Here is a 20,034-nt window from a genome sequence, read left to right on the forward strand (position 1 = left end):
AAATATTATTTTTTTGAAAAGTTACAATGTTATAAAAAAAAAAGCATAACTTTTGTTACAAATTATGTATTAAATGTCATTATATAAAATTCAATAATGTCATTTACACTATTCTATATTTTTATTTTTGTTGTTTAAGACTTTGTATTTTAAAAAGAAAAATTAAAGCCTTAATGAAGCTTCAAATCTATTTCTTTTCTTGCATTATAAGTTTCTTTTATGTAGTACAATTTTTCTAAAAAAAAATAAAAAAAAAAAGCTTGCACCAGCAACCAGATTGAGAGATCTTAAAGACCCAAATTTTTTCACATTAAACATTGACCACACTTTGAATCTATTGGTTGAATCTCCATCTTATCTCAATATATTCCGAAAGTCTCTTCTTCATCTCACTTGAAGTAGTCAGCTTATTAGTAATATAAGAGGAAGCCTAGCTAAATATGTATGTAAGAACCTTCCCTTTAACTGAGCTTGTCCTTTTCATAGGGATGCGTCTTCTCTAATAATATATGTTTCTAATTTAATAAAAAGGAATTTTAAGAAAATTGTTCTATGATTTTAAAAGTTATAAAAGCTGTGGCATTGGACCAAAATCTATAACAAAATCATATTTTAAGTATGAAATTGAATTAAAGAAAATATTTAAGTATTAAAGTGGGAAATCAGATAAATTAGTTATTTTTTTTATATATCAATGAAAATTGTCAAATATGTTAAATAAATCAATTTTAGAAACTACATAACCAAAAGATTTTGTATGGTTTTAAATATGACAATAAAATAATCATGGTTAGTACAGCATTTATAGAAAATATTAAAAGCACCCATAAAAATAAAAAGCAAATAAATCCAAAATCAGAACTTTCCCTCCAAATCTATCCGCAATTAAAACGCCATGCTCTAATTCTAATTTTGGTCCTTCTATAATTAGTTCTCTCTATAGTAGTCACTCTTTATAACATCTCATTATAAAAGTTAAGAAGCCAACAAACCCCTCAACGAGTTAGCATTGTCCTCGATCAGAGTTTTGTCTTCTAACTCTAACTTCGGGAAATAATATTTTGAAGATTTTATTTGAAAAAGTCGAAAATCTTTCAACAAATTTTGCTCTCTATAACAACATATTCGCTCAAATTTTAATGGAATTAGTTTTTTTTTTAATATAATGCCTAAAACTATTCATAACCCTTCTCAGCCTTTAAATTGAAGGATAAACATGCTTAAATACACTTGAATTCATGTCATTCTGCACTAACAACAGTATCGATACTAACCGAATTAAAATTCAGTCCGTAAAGATATTATGTACCAAAAAAAAAGATAATAAATGTTAGCTAAAATGTCAATAAAATATTTAAAATTTACAAGATAAATTTATTAATCTTATTTTATTCATGAAAATAATCTTTAATAAAATGAAATTACATTCATAAATTTTGTTAAAGATATGATATAAATCTTACCGACCAATATTGTTAATATGTTATACTTTTTTTAACTTAATTTATTTTAAAGCAAATATAACTTAAATATCAAATGTTGTTATATAAGTATAATAATCGTCTCTTTATAAATAATTTAGAGGTGCATGAAACACTGTTATGTTCAAATTTAATACTTAATTCATATATATTGATTTGTATAATTTAATCTTTTAGTTATATAATAAGTTAAAATATTTTTATAATTTCTGTACTTTTTGAAAATTAGAAATTTAGTTTTTATATTTGTATTTATAGGGATGTAATCTTTTTATTTTTTAGATTTTAAAATTTAGTCCTAACTGTTAATATTATTATTATTTTTGTTAAATTTAAGTTAATTATAATTTTTTTAATTACATAGCGTGAGTATTTTTTTTTAAAATGTCACATAAACTAATTTCACAAAAAAATAACAATATTAATAATTAAATTTAAATTTTAAAATCTAAAAATAAAAAAAAATTAAATTCTTACAAATACAAGTACATCGCTAAATTCTCAATTTTTAAAAAATTACAAGCACATTTTAACCTTATATTACAATTTAGTCTAAATAATTAATACTCACGTGACTTTTATTGAAAAAGTTGGTTTATAATAAAAAAAATCAAATTATTTTTCATATCGAATTAAAATATAAAACTAAATCTAAAATTTGAGAATGATGTAGGGACAAAACTATAATTCTACCATAAATCAGTATATTTGTCATCTCATTAAATTTCTTCACTGTCACACTCTTGAGTCCATTCATTTTCTCCTCCGCTAATATCAATGAGCTCGTTAGCCGAGAAATAATTGCTGATACTCTTTAAATTTACTCTCCTTTTTCTGCAGATCCAAAATTTTGCCCCTCTTTTACGAATCCGCCAACAGCAAAGCCTTCCTTCTCATGGACGGTTGCAGTGGATTAAACTGCTCCGCGCCGCGCCGGATCGCTGCTCGCCTCTTCTCTGCACTTAAGCGTCGGAAGGTGAAGGGGAGGGTGAATGTTGGCCAGAGGAAGGAAGATGATGATGACGTGGCACCACCTAATCACGTAACCCGTCGTCCTGATTCGTCATCAGGTCAAAATTGTCTTGGTGTCATTTTGTTTATTATTTGGCCTTTTGAGTTCCAAATTCTAATGTATATTTTTAGGAATAAATTTTATGCAATTATATATAATTTTGATTTTAGTTAGAGTTTTCATAGATCACAAATATTGTTTATTTACTAATAGATGGTTGAAAGGGTATTCAAATAGGATTAGTTTTAGATCATAACATGGAGAAAGACACCTATACTACAGTGCAAGTAGTTGCTTATATGGAGCCTAACTCAAGTGGTTATTTTATGGACAAAATACTATTTATTAAATCTTAAGATGTATGTCAACTAAATCTTAGCTCAGGTAATATCAACTCTGAGTTGATTCGAAATTTTAATACTGAAATTATATTTGTACTTTTACAAATAGAAGAAGTTTAAGTATGAACTTAATCGAGCTTAAGCTTGAGTAACTCTATTATGTCTTGAGCTGAACTCAAGCTTAGAGATTGATGTTGGATCAAATTTTAATAATTTTCGGGATTTTTTTTTTAATCAGAAAGAAGCGGAAGGGAAGCTAATTACAACGTGGTAATAGGGTGTTTTTTGCTTCGACTGGTTGCTGTGACTGAAAAAGAACTTCAAAAGATGGCAGAACTGAGAATCCAAATGGCGGCTGTTCTTGAAAATGTTAAAGATGAGCTCCGAAACAAAGATTTATTCATAACAGCAAAGGAGATTGAATCAAACAACGGCATTGATGGAGATTTAGAATTGGAGTTTGATGGCGATCTTATATCAAATAAAGTGATATTTGATCAGCCTTTGAAATGTGAATATGTGCCGAAAGAAGAAAAGTATCTGGAAGGAATGGATAGACTTGAAGCAGAACTTGAAGCCGAGTTAGAACGTTTGCAACTCCATTTGGATGCAAGCAAATTGTCCTCAACCCATCCTCAGGTGCGATTAAAACTTGGGAATTTGGCATGTCCTTTTTATTTCATTTGTTTTTGGTTTAGGGTTTGATTTAATTATTTTGAATCTTAATTACAGTTGAATTTGATTTGACCGAATTTGAACCATAATCGAATTGAAATCAAAGATCATCTGAATTTGAAATGACTTGAATTTAAAATGGTCCAAACTTGACATGATTCGAATTCATAATTCCAGTTGAACTTGAATAAGAATTGACTCAATCTGAACGAGTAATCCAAAATGATCTGAACTTGAAATTGATTTAAACTCATGTAAATCCATTTTAAATTGACCCAACTTGAACAAATATCTCTAAATGACCTAAACCTACCATGATTCAAAAAACTATAATGACTTAAGACTTGAAATATCCAAATAAAACAAACTTGAATGACTTGAATTGAAATTATCTAAAACTTTTAAAATCCTAATTGGCCCAACCCAAAATTATCTAAAACCAAAAATGATGTGAATCTTGAATGATCCAAACCTAAAACGCATAAATTAATTCAAACTTGGAATCATCCCATACCTAACTCAATATCTTTAGTTTATGTAGTAGTACTAACAAATATTGAAACCTTACCAATTCCCTGGAGATTTTAAATGTTATATTTTTTTTAAAACTATAGCAGAGTAATGGTAATAGTTCAGCCAGAAGCTACAGTATGAGCTGTGGAGAAGTAATTGACCCCACAATTTACGGTGAAGAAGAAGAGTGTGCGCAGTTGCATTGTGGTGTTCCTCCATACGAACTGGAGAGAAGGTTGCATGAATTGTTGGAATCGAGGCAGGAAGAGCAGATAAGAGAATTAGAAGCTGCTTTGGCAAGTGCAAAGCAAGAACTGGTCGACAAGGAAAGAGAGATTTCATGGTGGAAAGACACTGCACAGCTTATGTCGATTCATGTCCAACAACCTTCACCGTTTGGTTCCAAGCTGAGGTGAGAAAATTTCTTAACTGCTTTTTTTCATGTGTATCATATCAGGTGTAGTTGTTTGGTGTTTAAAAATGGATTGTTTGTTATTTTGGCTTTAAAAGCATTTTGGATGGTTGATTAGTTTGCAAGTGAAACAGGGAAATTATTTCACATTGTTAAGGGACATTAGTTTATCAATGAATAGTTATCTACATTAAATTGAAGGCCTTTCATTTGAATTTTAATCTTCTTTTTATTTTTTATTTTTTATTTTTTATAGTTCCCGTTAAAACCACCCTTACTATTTCGAGTCTCACCATATGTAATTGTTCACAATGTAGTCTTACCCAAGAGTTGTGTATTGATTTTATTTTATTTGTAATATAATTACACTATATTTGTAGCTGTAAACTCTAAAAGAATGAAAATAAAACTTAAATTGAGATAGGAGGACTAAAAGAGTGCACTCTATTATCATTAATAAGCAGCAAATCCTGATTTAAAGGTTCAGTAATACAATCAGGTTTGGACATTCATGTACTCTAAGCACTAGAAACGACCTGAATAAAGAACAAGCAAATCTAGAAATACAATTCCAACCTCAACTCGTTTTAATTATAAAAGTTCTAACAATTTGATTTTAAATTTGACTTCAACAGTTACTTCAAATTAACTCGATTTGACTTGATCTAAAATAATTTAAACCTAAAACTCAAATGATTAAAAATTGGACCAACTTAAATCCAATAGGGCACGAACCCGAACCCGTATTAACTCAAATTGAAATGTTGAAATGATAATAGAAGTTTTAAAATCCAAATTATTTAATCATTAATCTAATTCAAAATCAATTTGATTTGTGCAATTAGTTATTTAAACTGTCAACATAATTTTTTGAATCGAATTGATGGTTAAACCGGTTAGACCATTGGTTTTTATTCGATCATTGTTTTTAAAAAAAATAAAGAATTAGGAAAATTAAAATTTTGAAAAAATAAAGAAAATATTTAAAAATTTTATAAACACATTTAAATAACAATAATACATTTATTAATTTTTTTCTTCGGATTTAGGTTGGTGGGTGGGTTTAGGGTTAGCTTGTATTCATTTTCTATTTGTTTAGGTTTGTTTGTTTTTTTTTTTCATTTGGGCTAGATTTTTCTTGGGGTTTAGGTAAAACAATTTGACCCAAAACATAAAAATTGAGTAGGGTTAAACAAACGTGGATTTGAGTCTAATTCCTCGGAAAGATGATGTTTTATAACCAATCACATTGAGTAGCAATTAATAATAATATAAGCGTCCCAGTTCCAGCAAGTTGCAACTTGCAACTTGCAACCACATAACTCTCACGTTATTCCGTTACCCTTTATAAAGGTCCTCAGAACTAATGGGACAAAACAGGATTAGATAGATTAGAAGATTAATGGTGCAATTACGCCACGTCTGAGCCGACAAAACCCTTGAAGTCTGAACACAAAGAAAAGCAACTCTCCCGTGCGCACTACGCACTACCCACCATTTCTTTTGGCTTCTTCTTTTCTTTTATATAAACCCCCCCTTCCATTCCATTTTATACATTTTGGTGAGTGGTTGTCATTTGCCATAAATTTGAGAGACAGAGAGATCATTTGTCAACGTCTTACTTCCCATCCTTATATCATAAATGTAATAGGTCTTCCATTGTTTTTAATTTTTACCAACATTGATATGTCTGTGGTAATGATGTTAACAACTCTTTTTCTTCTTGCTAGTTCAGCCTGCAAACACGAAATGGCGAGAGCAGAACACAACAACGTGACGCTGGAGATGGTGAGGGATTCATTGATAAGGCAAGAAGACACCATTGTTTACAGTCTCATAGAGAGAGCAAGGTTCCCTTTGAACCCTCCCACCTACGACCCTTCCTACGCTTCCATCCCTGGCTTCAGTGGATCTTTGCTTGAGTTATTCGTTAAACAAACAGAGGCCGTACAAGCTAAGGTAAAAAAACTGAACCTCTCTTCTCTTTCATCTTTCTCCCTTATGTCGTTCATTCTCAGTTAAAACATACCACCTCTCTACTTAAAAAAGTTTTTAATTGAAATTACTGTGATGGCATAGGTGTATTCAAGAGCAAATACAGGAATTAAGTGTTAGGGACATTTAATGGGGGTTGAAGTTGAAAATTTTGTGTTTAAAAGAAATTAAATTATTGAATTTCCATTTTATCAAGGGACTAGAAAGGTTTAATTTTTTATTTTTATTTTTCATTTAACTAAGGGTTAAAAAGATTTAAATTAATTTATTAATTTTACAAAGAGATTTTTTATATTTAGTCAAAAGAGTCAAGACTTACCTGCCCATTTACGTGTGTATTAATAACAAAATTTGACTTGGTTCTGTAAGTGCTTAATGATAATTTTGTGACGAAAAATATTAAAACTTTTTGAACTAAAAATCAAGTTTCAATTATTGTGAGTTGTCTTTGCTTTTTGCTGTTGATGTGATTAAATAATTGCTCATAATATAATCCTCATAAAACAAAATGGAAGACAGCATCTTGCATTTAGTGCTTTACTTTATACGTTGTCAGTTCAAGGAAACCTCTTTACGTTACAAGAGATATGATTCTCCAATTTTTAATTATCATCTCTTTGTTTCGTTCTAAAGTTAAACTGTATGAATCATTTCCATTATATCCCGGAGTTGCCTCTTGTTGAAGGAAATTTAAGAGCGCCACAAACGTTAGCCATTTGCTTATGCTAGGGTTTGAATCCCAACTTATAACATAAAGACAATACCGACTTTTTGGGAACGAGTTAGGCGTCTCCTCAACACCTTTGCTATGTTTTAGAAATGGCTGCATGAACCATCTGAACTATATCTCCCCATAGTCTCTCTGCTTCATCTTAAAAGTTGGCTACATGAATCGTTCTGACTATATCTCGGGAACTGATTAGTTCTAAGTTTGAATGTGTTGTTGCAGGCTGGTAGATATGATAATCCTGAAGAGCATCCATTCTTCCCAGATAATCTACCACCCTCATTGGTGCCACATTACAAGTACCCTGAAGTAATTAATTACCTGTGTTTCTCTTCTCGATTTTTCTGAAAAATCAGAATCCGGTTCAATTATAATCCGGAGTAATACCTTCCAAGTCAAACAGGTTTTGCATCGTGCAGCAATGTCTATTAACATAAATAAGCTCATCTGGGACATGTACTTCAACAAACTGCTACCATCGTTTGTCTCTCCGGGCGATGACGGAAACTATGCTTTGACCGCTGCTCGTGATCTCGAGTGTTTACAGGTATTTAACAATCTCTTATGAACGCTGAAGATATAATATTAGAAAAGTGGCTCTAAAAATGCATTGCTAATCCCTTTAGGCTATCTCTAGAAGAATTCACTATGGAAAACTTGTAGCTGAAGTGAAGTTCAGGGACGAACGGAAAGACTATGAACCGGCAATTCGTGCTCAGGTATTTTAGTTTTGTTGTCATAACGGTCAGATTGTTCAGACCTACCGGCTATTAGCTAGTCATTCATTAAGATAGTCCTAAGATGCATATAGAGTTAGTAATATAATAGCTTGGGACAATGTTGTGGTGATTTCAGGATAGATTTACTCTGACAAATTTGTTGACGTTTACAAACGTTGAAGAAGCGGTAAAGAACAGAGTGGCGAAGAAGGCGATGACATTTGGCCAGGAAGTGAAGCTCGGTGATGATGGAGACAAGGGGAAGTACAAGGTTGATCCAGCTATTGTTTCTGGTCTGTATGCAGATTGGGTGATTCCCTTAACAAAGGAAGTCGAAATCGACTACCTCCTCCGTCGCCTCGATTGAAACCATATTAATATCGGTTCTCGATGTTACCTTCCGAATAAAGATCATTCATGTGACAAAACTGCTTTCTAATTAATAAAAGTAGTACTCTTTTGATTATGCTTTAAAAATTTATGGTATAAATCTCCAAATGCTAAGAGTATCAACTAGAATCAGCATGACTGTTACTCAACTCCTCGATGGGAGCAGCATATGGCGAATTCCAATCTGCTTCGAATATTTCTTGAAGCTGTGAAACAATGGCAGGATTGTATGTCCCAAAGCTAACTCCGGCTGTCGTATAGAAATAGTCCCATACCAGATTACTGGTACTGATGTGTCCACGAACATCGCTAACTGCGTATTTCCCATGATTGACTCTGGTGTAGCCTGGGTAAATATTTCCGGTACGCTTTCTTTTGTGAATGGCTGGTCCGGTCAAGTTGTAACCTGGCACCTTATGGTACTTTATCTCTACACTCCCTGAACATCTGTTCTGCTTGGAAGAATAGCAGAGGACATTGGTGTAGGGAAGCGACTTCAAGTAGAGCTCAGTTTTTTCAATAAAATTTGCCCAATACGCCACAAGTACCTTCACTTTCGCATGCTTCGAGAATACAACCTACCATGTTTAAGCATCATAAGAATAGGGAAGACACAAGCAAAAATCCACTAAAACAGTACCTCTGAGATTGCACTTGAAAGAGATAACCAATAAACTGTTTTCTTTGTATGTTGGGATTGGCCAAGCCATTCCATGGTACTGATCCTTACTGTGCCTCCATCTCCGACAGATTTAATCGTATCGAGCTACCCTTGTTCATCAGGCTGGAACCTGCCAAATGACAGCTGCTGACCACAAGTGGCATCAAAAATCGAATGAAGCATAGAAGACTAAACATAAAAGACAGCAACTTACTTCAGGTGGAGCAAAAGACAGATAGCTTGATTGAGGCACTGAACTTATATAACCATATCCTGGAGCATCAATAATCAATTTCAATATTTTAGGGTCTGATAATTTCGGATAGCTTGTCACATAAGGAATCTCCACGAAACGAGGAAGTCGAGGCCTGAGATGAATAAACATGTTAAGCCAGCCCAAAGTAACAAAGGCAGAGTAATGCAGAATATGCAGCGTATTAAACGTACGTGCATCTCATGTCAGATTCGATGAAATGTGACCAGCAGGGAACTCTTCTTTGAATCTGCCATTTCGGGTCTAATATTGTTGTTGTGAAAGCTGAAACATTAAGATGTGCAAGTCTCCATAGATTATGAAAGTAGAGCCCAACCTTTCTTGCTACTTTAGGACAACCGACAAGATAAATTCCGACTTCCTTTATCTGTAACCATAATCAGAACATATTATTGCAAGGGGAGATGATCAGCGGAGTGAAGATAAGAATCAACCGAAGGCAAAATCTGCCACATACTATTGCATGATACCGTGTTACTCAGGATTTCTTTTTTTCTTTTTTTGCCATCAACTCTCGTGTTAGAAATTACAATGTACAATTGAATAATACGGTTCAACAATCTGAAGTACGAATAGTCATAGACCATGAGCAAGTAGCTAGTTACCCTCGATTGGTTAAGTTAATGAAGGTTCATGATCTTGATGACAAATATGATGAGTCGAAGATGATAAACCAGAACTTTATTATCTTTCATATACCTGAGTAAGTGATTTCCAGTCATTGTTTGCAGATCCTATATAGACATCCCGGTTATCCGATATCCAAACTTTCGCATGGACAACACCTGTGCTGAACCATTTATCAAGTAATAAAGTTGCACTCTTGACATTTGCTCTTCTCGAAGCAAGGCCGGAGGGCTCTTTGGTGTAGTCAGGATACACTCCAGAGTGCTGTATCAACCTGAAATTCGGATCGATTTATAGTACTTCGCAAATGGACCACATTTGTTTCTATGCAATGCAATGAGAGCTAAAAGCATTACATATGCTATATTTCCCTATATAACAGTTAGAAATTTTCATTAAAGAAAAAGGGAAGACATTTTGTCCATAAAACATAACCTGATATCAACATCTCTATCAGCAGCATTTTCCAGGGCTGTATACACAGAAAAGCCTTGATGCGCGCCGAAGCGATGCATATCATCGTTCGAATATCCATAATCCCCTGACCGGGAATCCTCTGGATGTGCTTTCAATTGCCAATACTGAGCTATTATATCTAATTTGCCAGTTGAATTGTAAGCCAACCATTTAAATACATCACCTATAAAACAAGAAAAAAGGTCAAAAATTGGAAATACAGTTTCATTCATTTCCACTTTGAAGCTTGAAGCAGATAAAGACTGTTACCGGTAGAGAGGACAGCAGGGACCCAAGGGAGATGAGGCATATCTGTAGGGATTGACTGGACCAACCAAGCTTTGCATCGAGGCAACGACTCAGTGAAATATGGCAGTGATAGATGGACCAAGATAAACAACACAAAGGATATGATTATGCTGTACTTAAACTCCATTTTTTCTTTTCCCCTAATCCTTACCTCCTTTGATGTATTTATGTATATCAGTTTTTAAGCATGTAGCAGCTTATTCCAAAAGCTTATAGTTTTCATGCAAAATTATTGTGCCTTCAAAGAGAAGCATGTCCGTTGCTAATGGAACTTAAGAACCCTTAAGATCATATAATTTGTATTCATTATCTAGGTTTATCAAGATAAAAAAGACTAACCAAGAGGATTAGATATGGTTATGTGAATGTACTACTGCTTTGAACAGCTTTTTATTTCTTCTACATGAAGTATAATGGTGTGTATGTATATAGTCAGTTGTTGAGAAATTTCAGGAAGCTTACTATTGTCACATTCAAAGTGGTAGCTTTCTGTGATGAAATGCAGAAGGAAATTTCATGGATAGTTTCTTACCATTTCTTGCGTTTTCAGGGAAGCCAAACACTTTCATGAACCAAGCATTTTAGTGGTTTAGTTTTACAATGTAAAATCTTGCTCTACCCACTGAACTTGAATGTAAGAAAAATACATCACAAGGAATTCAATTTCAAAAAGTTCAAAGGAAATGTAATCCTCCAATTAACTACATGGATGATCATTAAATTGAATAAGATGTTAGAACGAAAAGCACCTGATCCAATTTTTGAATACTTCACATATGAGAAGAACCTTCATCATCAACTACAACAAAATCCTACAACTTTTTATACTCAACAGTTTGAATCTTTTTCTTCAACTGTTTATGATCTCATTAACCTCAATCATTTCTCTCTAGGATATAGAGTGTCTCCTGTTTCTCGAAGATGAACCGGAAGACTTGGTATCCCCTGGAACCATCGAAGTTGGGCTTTGCGAACTTGCAGAGGTCTCAGAACTTCTGTTATCTGCATGCCCTTTTCCGAAACCCCACAACTTGCCAAACATTCTTCTCGATCGAGATGGAAGTAGCTGGATGCCGCTTTTACTGTTTTTGCTACTCTGCTTGGCCAATTCACATTTTTCCTGAAATGCGTCCTCTTTTATCTTAATCCGACTCATTTGTTTCTCAAGGGAGTTGCAATCTTCAGCTGCAGTCTTCTCCGATTCTTCTTCAGTGTTGGTCGTGTAATGGGAAGTATTGCGAAGTGGTTGAACTCCAGCAGCAGACCTAACCTGCTCAAAGAAGAGAACTTGAACTACGACTCGAAGTGGAAGTCTCTCATTCTGGGCAGCATGCATAGATGCATCCATTGTCAATTTCTTGACATCCATCAAGCTGCACAATTTCTTTCTTTCAACCTTCGTCAAGCTCAGATGCTCCTGCAGACATAATAACTTGTTATACATTGTCTAACTGCACTCATGAAAAGGTTTCAGGTTATCATTATTCAATAGTGGCAGGTACTTTTGAAAAACCAACAGTTCGGGTTATGAAGTTATAACGAAAGCTATCAAAGCAGTTAGGATTTATGAAGTAACAGGGTCATAAACACACGCAGCTGCAGTACAAATAAACCATCATTGAGCATCAGAAAACATTCTAAAAGGATCTATGCATATGATGAGAAATATGATTCTAGAATTCGAGTAGATGAACAAAATTTGGCACATAGTTGAAAGCCTACCTTTAGGTATGTGTCAATGGCTTTATAAAGTCCATCATGAACTGGTGTAGCAAACTCAGGTACAGACTGAGACAAGTCAATGAAACTGGCAAGGGAAAGATTTGGGTCGCGTGCAATTTCTTCAAGATACTCGTCGATCAGTTTACCAACGCTCAACAAGGATCCATGCCCTAGAACAAAATCAGTACATCCCATCTCATTCTTTGCAACATCTAAATCATGACGATGCATCATATACCGTTTCACAATAGAGAGAACCATCTCAACATCATATAATGTAGTTTGCGGAGGCCGCGCCGGGATTAATAAATCCTTGACAGAAGCTTCGTACAACTTTAAACTTATCCTCTTTAATAGATCTTCCTTTGCGGAATTATCCACCCCAACAAGAATGGCAACTTTCAACAGCTTCAATAAGAAACTACATGAACAATCAACACCTCTATCCGAAGGCAATAAACATACAATTGTTTCCACAAGTAATTTGTTCCTCCAGGAATGTACATCAGAATCCAAGGAATCAACAGAATCAGGCAACCATCTAACAGCATACGTTTTCAGTGCCTCACAAATGGCAACACCATCCATTCTTCCTTTTGATTTCACAGCAGTCATGACTCGCTTGTAGAGATCAATGTCTAACTCACATATATCTTCAACCCACCAATCTTTTGGAACAGATATGATCTTCTCTCGAAATTTCATACCGTCACCAGCCGTTTTGTCAGACACTGACAACTTCCGGTTATACGTGTAGGACCATGTAATGTTTGCAGGATCCACAGAGGTTTTAGATGCTATAGAATCAATGCATCTTCCAACGATCTTCAGGTTTTCAGACCATGGTAGAACAGACTTGGTGGTTTGTAGAACAATAATGGAATCTTTCCAGCTACGGAATATACTAGAATTAAGAAATACTTCGATTTTAAAAATTAGGTTACCTCGATCAACATCCTCAGTCATCTCTAGGTATTCGGCAGCACAACGTGCAGCCACAACATTGTATGCATTTAAAGTAACAGTCATCCCATAGCAGAATTTTGCACAGATTCCAAATGCTTTTGGCCCACCAGGAAAATCAACCATATTAATTTCATCACAGCACTCTTCACTGGCTTTCAGCACTAGTTTTCGCAAGCGACTGCTCTTAGATAATAGAGGGAACTGCAAAGCCACATAAGAGTGACATCCATAATTAACAATTATAATTTATAGTTAAGAGCCATCTCAGGTAACTTTTGCAAAGTTATAGGAGGCAATAATCACAATATCATATTATGCTACCTTGACAAATTCAACACTTCTACCTATAAAGTGGCACTTATAGCAATGTATCTCTAGAAGAAAAAATTGATTCAATAGTTACTTTAAGTACATTTTAAAACTTCATGCATTTAAATTGGAATCTAGAAGAAGCCATTTGAACATGAACCAAATACCAAAATAAATAAAAAGTTCAGAATCTACAAACACACACACACCCCCCTACAGGAGAAGTATAAATACTTGGAATGAATTGAACATACCTTGTGAAGGTAAAATTTAACTTCGCCGACATTAATTGTTACATCTGTTGCCAGATCAGATGTGACATACCTGCATCAAGAGATAGTTTATGTTAACCCCATTCTCCTCCAAAATACACACGCAAAAAGGATATTGCATTGATGAGGAATATAATAGCATGATGATGATGATAACCTTAAACAATGAAGAAGAACAAAGCAAGAGCCCGTTTTGACTCATTGGCTCTGGTAAAAGGGTCATGGTTATAGCTTACTTTTCAAATTAACCTCAAGTTAGTCAAATTAACAGCTATGGTCAATGAACTTGAAACTTAAAACTCTATATGAAACCACATGTTATCTTTCTTAAAACAGCTTTGTGACTTTTAGGTATAAGTATCGCCTTTCTCAAACATGAATAACAGTCGTAATAAACCAGAAACCTGGAAATGGCTTCAAAGCCTCAAAATGCAGTTGTCAAATATTTGTAATTCTCAGACATGTATAACAGTTGCCATTTTTTGCACAAAGAGATTAAGTACAACCCCGACGAAATCTCTTCTAGAGCTGCATCTGCCTACATTTCATTTAACGACATTGCCAATGCTGACTAAATGGGAAACCAACTCCACAAAGACTACCATCCATAAAATTTCATGTTTTAATCAGTTGTCATCTTAAAATAGAAATTTTCATTGATCAAGACTTATTAATCTCCCAGTCAAAGAATGTAAGCATATCACATAGTGCAAAGTTCAAGTATCAAATCAATTCGGTTACAAGACTAGATCACTCCTACTTACTCTACCTTAGCAACTAAATGATAAAACTCATTCAGTTATAAGAATTTGCTGAGTGGAAGAGGGTTTTTGGACATGTTATCATGAAGAAAAATCCAAGCTCACTCCTCCTTGAGTGGAACATGCTATTGATTACACGAGTAGAGATTCTTACAACCATGATTAAAGGCCTGCTGCTCCCAATATGCCTTTCCCACATTAGGACCACTAACTCATGAAAAAGAGGACAGGTTGAACAGCTGGACCACCTTCAAGGTACCCCATTGTCTTTTTTTTTACTCTTCAATCCCCCCCCAAAAAAACAAAAACAAAGCAATAAAAGAATAATAATTGCAATAAAAACACCCATGTGGTTAATCTGTCACCAAGCTAAAAGAAATCAAAAGGAAAATAATAATAATAAAAAGAGAGAACAATTACTTGTTAAAGTTGTGACTTTTCCGATGGAATGATTAACCACTAAAAGTTTTCTATTTCTTAAGGTATATTTTAAAAGAACCCCTCAATCAATGCAAAAATCAGTTGACAAAACAAAGATAAATTTTCAAATGCATCAGATAAAATATACATATTTCAGTAGAAAACCAATGAAGGCTAGAGTTAAGCTTACATCTAAGAAACCGTAAGAACAAACCTAGAGTCAAACACCAAACATAGTTAAACATGTCTGGAACAGACACCATGATGGAAAACAAAACCAAATCAAATGGAGATAACAGAAAGCTAAAGAACAATTTAAAACGGGAAAAGAAAATAATGTGAGTGAAACCCATCTTACCGGATGCATTTGCCATCAGCTTGGAAGGCGTCAGGCTTGGAGCCAAGTTTCATAAACTTCATGTTTACTCTTTTTTCTTCAGAAAATATGTTCACAAAAGAGAAAAAGAATAGGATAAAATCCCTTTAAAAAAACACGACAAGCTGACCTAAATTCCTTGTGGCTGTGAAGCTATTAGCCATACCATGTGCCAACGAGAACGTTCCTTTCTTTCCCTGTCTATATCTATCAGCTGAATAAAACCAAACCAAGTAGCAGAGGCAAAGAAATAGCCTCTCTTTTTTTCCAGAGAAAATTTTGGGACTTAAAAATAACTAATTTATGTACTTAAAATTCTGAAGATAACAAGCAAAATCAACACCAAGTAGCCAAGGAGAATATCTAATAACCATTGGACTGAGACAACAACAGAAACATCAACATTCCTATCTTCCTTATCTTCTTCCGGATTGTTCTCATCCCATTTCTCAGCTGCCACATTTTAGGAAGACATTGATGAAGCTTTAATCTTAATTACCAAACAAAGTTCACTAACAAAAACCAATAACCAAAAACCAGAAATACAAGAAGGATCAAAAAACCAAAAAAGACGAGCGAAGGGAAGATTGTAAATTTATGGGTTTATAGAGGGAAAAAAAAGAGAAAGATGGTAGGAGAGAAAAGGCCAAAGGTAAAGAAAGAGTCATACGTGAGAGAATGATGGGGTTGTTAATATTGGATACATCATATCAATAGAATTCTCGCCGCCTTTGCTTTTAAATCAGCTTGATTTGCTGATATCAAAAGATCTTTCTCTTATTCTCTAACTCCTCCTCTGCCTAAAGGCGCATATATCGATGATTCAATCTCTTTCCTTATTGCTCTCCTTTTCTCACTTTTATTATTATACGATGATAAAGACTGATATATGCATAATAATATATACACACTACACACACCTATATGTATATATCTGTGTACGTGATGTATGGTGATCATCTACTCTTTTAGATGCACTTGTTTACCTCATCTAATCCCCTTTAGTTATTACTCTCTTCAAAACCGTTTATGTAAACGTGGTTTAATTGCCGCCAACGTCCCTAAATTATCACTCAAATTTTAAATTAACTCTTCAATTTCAAAATATTTTAGTTGAATTCTTTTTGTATAAAGCGTTATATCAATGTAGAGATCAAATGTGAATTCTGATTTTACATATATAAAATTTAAAATACCTAAATTAAATTATAATCATAATCAAGTGTTAGAAAATTTATTTCCTTTTTTAATACATCAAATTTAAGTTATTCATTCACTAAGTATGCAATTTTTTTAGACATAAGTATGTAATATTTATAACTTAATCAATATGTTTTAAACATGTTACGTATCAATTTTGTGTTAACATTTAACATCCGAGTTAATGGCTACTAGTATGAGCAAAAAAAACTGAGAAACTAAAAATCAATCCAAACTGATTGTATTTCAATAGTTTAGGTTCACAAGTTTAAGAACCATAATTCTTTTTTTTACTATACTTAAAATTATTCATAATTCCTCCCAATCCTTAAACAGAAGGATAAATGTGCTTCAACGCGTTCAAACATACATCCTCCTGCAATGACAATAATGCCAATGTCAATCAAGTTAAGACTCAACTACAATTAATTGAACTGAGCCGAGTTCTATATTTTATTTAATTTATAATTAAATTTACTTTTTTAATATTTAAAAATAAATCTTTTATATTTAAAATAGTGAAAAATATTATGTTAAAATGTATTTCTTAAAAAATATCGTATAAGAGTCCTTGATTATTTTTCATATGCTTGAAAACTTTTATGGAAAACTTTGAAATTTTACTAAAATAAAGTAAAAAAATCCAATGCCCAAAAATAAAATGGAAAAATAGATAATCAAATTGAAATATTATGGAGGTTAAAAAAATTCATAAAAAGAAAATTAACCAAATCTAACTGAACTTTAAATTAACGGAAGGTTTCAATTAATACGATATTAATACTTTAAATATTCAATTTGAACATTATGAAATTTAAGAACCAGTTTAAAATTTGAAGCATAATTGGGGGCGTTTAATAAATTAAACCACAAAATAAATAAATAAAAATGTCAATGGACAGTGTTACAGAGTGGATTTGAAAGACCTTTTATAATGCCGTAAAAGCACGCCACCTTTTTTTTTTACGGCGTTGCCCTCTCTTTCCTCTTTTATTTACTTTCTCTTGCCACCCTGTGCTTACTCTTACGCGCTTCTTCTTTCGTGCGTGCTTTGCTTTGCTTTTTTTTTTTTTTTTGAATTTGACACGTAGCTTGTCGTTTTTACTTTTTTACGCTAGCTTTTTCTTTTTATTATTACTACTATTATTATTATTCTCTTACGCTTCGGTGGATATTCCTGTGAATAAAGTATTAGCTTGGTCGCTTTGTGTCTCGCAATACATTTTGAACACGTGTAATTAAGACCTTACATAGCATACGTGGCATCATGTAAATGGATAATCCAAGATCTTGTTATCTTCTCGTCTTACACTAGCTTGGGAAGAAGTAGTTAGCACCAAAGGTCATCTTAATTGGTATGATTTATTCTGATTTTATATTAATATCAAATAATTTAAATTTCATTTGGATGAAAATTTTGATATATTTTGATCGTTTTGTTGTGTTTCGATCTATTTCAATTTATATTTGTTTGTATCATTACTTTTGAATGCCATAAATAATAAATTTTAAAAAAGGTAAATATGTTATATTATCGTTATATTAATTTTGAAGAGATTATACGGGGAATTTACCATTTTAGGAGTTAAGGCACTCTACCCTTTAGCCCCGTGCCTTTGTCTTTAGTATTGATCGAAATAAGATTTTTAATATTTTAAATTAAGTTAATTAAAGATATTAAAGTTAATAAATTTTAAATTTTTTATATGAATATAAATATATATGTAATTAAGATATATCTGTATAAATGAAGAATATTTAAAAACTACCAATAAATATGAAATGATGTATGAATATATATGGAGAATAGTACGTACTAATACAACAACAAAACGATATAACCATTGATAGAATATCTACTACTTTGACTTTGTTTAATTCACGAATTTCAGTTTTAATTTTTTTTAATGTTATTTTGGATTAAGATTAGTCTCAAATTCAAACTCATTTGTATTTACTAATTGAGTTATCAAAATTAAATTATTTTAAGTTTGAATCATTTTCAAATTTAGAATGGTTACTTTTTAATATTGAAACTAGTATGTTTAAATTTATATTCAAATTAACCGAATGGAGTTTTCAAATTAGAATAAAAATGGACAAAACTATCTTTAAATTTATAGAGGGCGTTTGGTTAGTCAAATCTTAAATTACAATTTTATAAGAGAATTACAGGAACGTAAGATTATGGGTGGAATGTGAGATTATCTTATTCAATTCATTTGGTTGAAATATAAGATTCAGATGTTTGGTTAACAGAATATAATATTACATAAAAGCTAATTTTACTATATTGTCCTTGTTATAAAATTTTTGTTTTTACAATTTCACTTCTTTCTATGTTTTTTAGTCTCAAATTTTTATAATGTTAAAATAATTTAATAAATTCATTTTTATTACACCTTTATTTTATCATATTAATTATTTTGTACTAGTAGGAATAGAAAAAAAAACATTTTTTAATCAAAAAGTTTCATATCCATATTTATATTTATTGTTTGGATAGAAAACATAGTTAATGGTTTATACAAATGTGTTATATATATATACTTTAAATTGAAAGAAAACAATTAATAGAAATATAAAATAAAATTTGAATAATTGGAAGGTAGGTCATCATCCATTTCAAGCATCCCACCCGGAATTTGCATAAATTTTGAATAAAATTCAAGCATTGAATTTGTAAACTTCTTTATTATTAATATTTAAAAATTGAGGGTAATTTTGTCTTAAAATTCATATTTCGCTTGTGATCTTAAATTACTTAAGAAAGAAATTGTAATAAGATTACACATTGTATTACAAGGTAGTCATAATGTGAGATTATGGGGATGGCCGAAATGTTAAAATCCAAACACCATAATCTCATTCTAAAGTGTAACATAACAACCCTAAAATCAAATGTCTTGCACTAATCAATTATGAAAGAATAGTTGATATAGAAATTCAATTATAAAAAGGAGTCGCCCAACCTAAAAATTCAATTATAAAAAGATAAAATAAAATGAAAATATATTATTTCAATTAGACTTATTTATTATCTGTTCAAGTTCAAATCTCTACGCAAAATACTGAAGGTTTTAAACAAAAATGCGAAACTCAAAAATTGAGATTGTACAACAAAATTAAACTCATTTAAAAAAAGGAAGGTCCACCCAGGCCAACCCATTTTATAATTTTGTAATAGTGTATATATAATAATACAATAATGTGAAAATATTAAAAAATTGTGTTAACTTGTTAGTTTAACAATAAATAGTTTTTTTATATAATAGAGTTTGCTTCTGTAGCACGTTTTCTGCTTTTATAGTAGTTTTTTTTTCTATAGCTAAGGATTCTGTTTTGTTCGTTTTAATTACGAGATCTAAGGTGTTTCTTTGAGCAAGAAAGATGGAAGAAGAATTGGTAAATCTTAA

The 20,034-nt window shown here is 32.3% G+C and overlaps 2 protein-coding genes and 1 pseudogene across 6 annotated transcripts; 1 reads left to right on the forward strand and 2 right to left on the reverse strand.

Annotated features, from left to right (window-relative positions):
- Positions 1 to 2,215: 2,215 nt before the first annotated feature.
- Positions 2,216 to 8,352, forward strand: LOC107961739 (chorismate mutase 2). 5 transcript variants are annotated; one of them, XM_041115840.1, is made up of 8 exons: positions 2,216 to 2,551; positions 3,073 to 3,473; positions 4,124 to 4,434; positions 6,165 to 6,393; positions 7,379 to 7,465; positions 7,560 to 7,703; positions 7,783 to 7,875; positions 8,012 to 8,352. In XM_041115840.1, exons 1-8 carry the CDS (start codon positions 2,377 to 2,379, stop codon positions 8,240 to 8,242), a joined length of 1,671 nt encoding a protein of 556 aa, XP_040971774.1. In that variant the 5' UTR covers positions 2,216 to 2,376; the 3' UTR covers positions 8,243 to 8,352. The 5 variants fall into 5 exon arrangements, with proteins under 5 accessions (XP_040971774.1, XP_040971775.1, XP_040971776.1 ...); XM_041115841.1 differs by having other exon boundaries at positions 4,127 to 4,434; XM_041115842.1 differs by lacking the exons at positions 2,216 to 2,551; positions 3,073 to 3,473 and having other exon boundaries at positions 4,305 to 4,434; positions 6,170 to 6,393.
- Positions 8,296 to 11,100, reverse strand: LOC107961738 (phospholipase D Z-like; annotated as a pseudogene).
- Positions 11,101 to 11,255: 155 nt separating this feature from the next.
- Positions 11,256 to 16,408, reverse strand: LOC107961737 (BTB/POZ domain-containing protein NPY1). Its single transcript, XM_041115839.1, has 4 exons — positions 15,401 to 16,408; positions 13,844 to 13,913; positions 12,315 to 13,481; positions 11,256 to 12,009 (listed from the first exon to the last, which is right to left on the reverse strand). The coding sequence occupies exons 1-4, from the start codon at positions 15,460 to 15,462 to the stop codon at positions 11,482 to 11,484; spliced, it is 1,827 nt and encodes a 608-aa protein (XP_040971773.1). The 5' UTR covers positions 15,463 to 16,408; the 3' UTR covers positions 11,256 to 11,481.
- Positions 16,409 to 20,034: the final 3,626 nt, after the last annotated feature.

Source organism: Gossypium hirsutum, chromosome A06 (genome assembly GCF_007990345.1).
Source record: "Gossypium hirsutum isolate 1008001.06 chromosome A06, Gossypium_hirsutum_v2.1, whole genome shotgun sequence".
Lineage (NCBI taxonomy): Eukaryota > Viridiplantae > Streptophyta > Magnoliopsida > Malvales > Malvaceae > Gossypium > Gossypium hirsutum.